Consider the following 3,056-nt stretch of genomic DNA (forward strand, 5'->3'; position numbering starts at 1 on the left):
GGGGGCACCACCAGCTCCCCAAGCTGCAGCATCACCCCTGAGCATCACTTACCCCCTCTCCACGCTGCCCCTTCTCGCCCCGCGGCCCCTCGGCACACTGGGGAAGAGGGAGAGGGTAAGGGGGGGTGGCAAAGCCAGGATGAGGGACATGCCAAGGGCAGGGGGTGGGGGTCTCACCTGCACAGGAGCACCAGGGTGGGAGCGCACACAGTCAGCACCCTGCAGGAGGGGAGAGGCAGCTCAGGGGCTCTGCTCGAGCTGGGCATGGGGGGGATAGGAACACTGCCCAGGGCAATGGGATCCCCAAGTGCTGGGAACCCCCTCAGGGCAGAGGGTCCCTGCTGGGGACATGGTGGGGACACTCACACGCTCGCCTTTCTCCCCCTTGCTGCCAGCAGTGCCGGGCAGGCCCCGCTCCCCCTTCCCACCCTGCAAGGGAAGAGAGATGTGGGTGAAAAGATGGGGTATGGGTGTCCCCATGTCCACACCTGTGCCCACGGCTCCCAGGCAGGGATGCTCCAGACACAGCTGAGGATCTGCATGGCCACATCCCTGTGGAGCTGGGCTCTGCATGTCCCGAGAGGTCACAAACCTACCTTTGGACCTGGGGGACCAAGTGTGACCTAGGGAGAGAGCAGAGAGGTGTCCTGCAGTGCCCTGAGCCCTGCAAGGGCACCTGGCCTCCAAAGGGCAGCAAGAGAGAGCCCTGTCCCTGCTGCAGTCCCCATCCTCCCATCACCCTGTCCCCACATGCCACCCACGGGACACATGGGGTCCCAAATATCCACCATCCCCCACCACCAGCCCCAAACCTGCAGCCAGAGGTTGCCATAGGCATATGGCCACATCTGGAAAGGACCAGAGACCTTTCCCACAGCCAGATGTTGCCAGGCCCCATATCACAGGGAGATGGCAGTGATGGCAAGTGGCAGGTGACACCCCCAGGCCAGCACCCCAGTGGCTTCTCCCAGCTCCAACAGATGGGTCAGGGTCCCCCATCTCCTCCCACTGGCACACTCACATTTGCTGAGGCTGTCTGCAGCGAGCAGGGTGGGCACTGGAAGAGAGAGGGATGGAGGCTTGCACCTCCTCACTGCACCACCTCACTGCACCCACAACCCTACAGCACCCACTGCCCCACTCCCCTGGGTACCCCAAACCCACAGGGCTTACCCAGTGACTTTGTGAATTGACTGCAGGGGAGAGGAGCAATTGGTGGTGGCATCCACTTGGTGGCAGCCACTTGGTGGTGACCAATTGTCCTGGACCTGGGCCAAACCAGCTGCTCCAGCGTTTTCCCATGGGAGTCAGGCCAGGCAGGATAGGGCTGAGTGCAGCCCCTCCTCCTCCCCCATCCCCCAGCCCCACACCTCACCCCTCAGGTGTCCCAGCAGGGCACCTGTCACCTTGCAGGGATGTGCCATGGAGCAGAGGGTGGGAAGAAAAGCCAAGTAGGGAAAAAAGCCCTGATGGACACCAGGCCACCCCTTGGGACCTGGTCTGCACACCAGGGATCCCCAGGGGGATCCCCAGCAGGATCCCACAGCAGGGACACAGCCGCCCTGGGGGGATGGGGCCATGCAGGGATGGGATACTGAGCATGCTGGAGATGCTTCCCAGCTCCAGCAGTGCTCCAGAGACACTCGGAGGGAACAAAGAGGCCCTTGGCCATGTCTGGGATCGCTCCAACAGCAGCGGAGAGTGAAGTGGGGCCTCAATTCCTGCTCGGGGGAGCAGAGCAGCCACTTCTGCAGCTCTGGCAGCAGCAGAAAGCTCCAAGTGCAGCAGGGAAAGGCCCAGCCTGGGGCACGGATGGACCCTGGTGTGGCACCAGCACGAGGATGGAGATGCTGAGATTGGTGCAGCTGGGCTGGGATGCCCTTTCCCACCTCCCCTCACCTTCTCCCCATGATCGCTCTTTGGGCTGGTTCTCCCTGGATTCCTCACTGGCTCCTGTGGAGAGAGCACAGGGGGTGGTGGGCGGTATTTCCCATGCCCTCTGGGTGATCCTGCCTGGGGTACCCCTGGATGGCACCCACCAGGGCTGAGCCCCGAGCCGGGGGGTGCAGTGGGGCTGCAGGAGCCCTCCCCTCCCTTGCTCCCCAGCTGCTGCCGCCTCCGTCCCTCCCTCCCCTCGTCTGGCGTGGTGGAAAATATGAGCCAGGGCTTTTCCAGGGGCTGAACCAACGTGGCTCCACGCTCAGCAGCGCCCGGCACAGCAGTGGAATGTTGCCCACCCCCTCCCGGGAGCATCCCGTGCCGGGAGGGGGGAGCTCACCGTGCCCAGCGGCTCCTCCAGGCAGAAGCAGCGGGTGTAGACGCGGCCCTCGGGCTGCGGGGAGATCTCGATGAGGTTGCTGCTCTGCATCAGCTCCGCTTGCCGACGGGTCTTGGGCACTTCCACAAGGCACTGCCGGGAGGGGGGGGGGTTATGGGGAGGCTGCCAGGCTGAGAGCTGGGAGCCCCAGCCCTCCCTGAGCAGCCAGTGAGATCTGGGAGAGGGATTCATCCTGCACTGTGCCCTGTGCTGGCCACGGGAACAGGCACTGAGTGATGTTGCACAGAATCATTCTGGTTGGAAAAGACCTTTCAGGTCATCGAGTCCAACCATAAAGGGTCTCAGCGCTGGTGAAGAGCTGCCCTGCATCCCTGAGCACCATAAAGAGGAGGTGACCCACAGGGGAGCTCTGGCTAACAGACCTGCCCTCATGTGCTGCAGTTTCCCCTCTGGGAAAAACCCTGACAGTGCAGATCAACACCAGGGCTCACCCGGGACCAGGGTAGGAGCTCAGGGAACACTCACCCCACTGGCCGAGATCTCACAGCACTCCTCCTGCCTGGCTAGTTCAGCATCACAGTAGATCTGAGCTTGCTGGATGTCAAACTGCAGCAGGGAAGGGGCAGCAGGTCAGAGAGGGACCCGCACCCCAGGGCAGAGAGCACCCGCACCCCACGGGGACTCACCCGGACCGGGGTGCCACGCACGGCGTCCAGCCCCAGGAAGGCATTGCCCTCGGGGGCCAGTGCCCGCCGGGCTGCCAGTGGCTTTGGGGGGG

The 3,056-nt window shown here is 63.7% G+C and overlaps 1 protein-coding gene across 1 annotated transcript in view; it reads right to left on the reverse strand.

Annotated features, from left to right (window-relative positions):
* The window catches only part of COL16A1 (collagen, type XVI, alpha 1), a 29,214-nt gene that overhangs the window by 20,304 nt on the left and 5,854 nt on the right, over nt 1-3,056 (reverse strand). Inside the window, exons 7-13 of the mRNA XM_010000600.1 lie at nt 2,965-3,045; nt 2,804-2,884; nt 2,279-2,410; nt 1,900-1,953; nt 367-429; nt 178-219; nt 53-97 (exon numbers count right to left, since the gene is read on the reverse strand). Coding sequence (XP_009998902.1) covers nt 53-97; nt 178-219; nt 367-429; nt 1,900-1,953; nt 2,279-2,410; nt 2,804-2,884; nt 2,965-3,045 — 498 coding nt within the window. The remainder of the gene's footprint in view (nt 1-52; nt 98-177; nt 220-366; nt 430-1,899; nt 1,954-2,278; nt 2,411-2,803; nt 2,885-2,964; nt 3,046-3,056) is intronic.

This window comes from Chaetura pelagica, unplaced genomic scaffold (assembly GCF_000747805.2).
Source record: "Chaetura pelagica isolate M959 unplaced genomic scaffold, ChaPel_1.0 scaffold676, whole genome shotgun sequence".
Classification (NCBI taxonomy): domain Eukaryota; kingdom Metazoa; phylum Chordata; class Aves; order Apodiformes; family Apodidae; genus Chaetura; species Chaetura pelagica.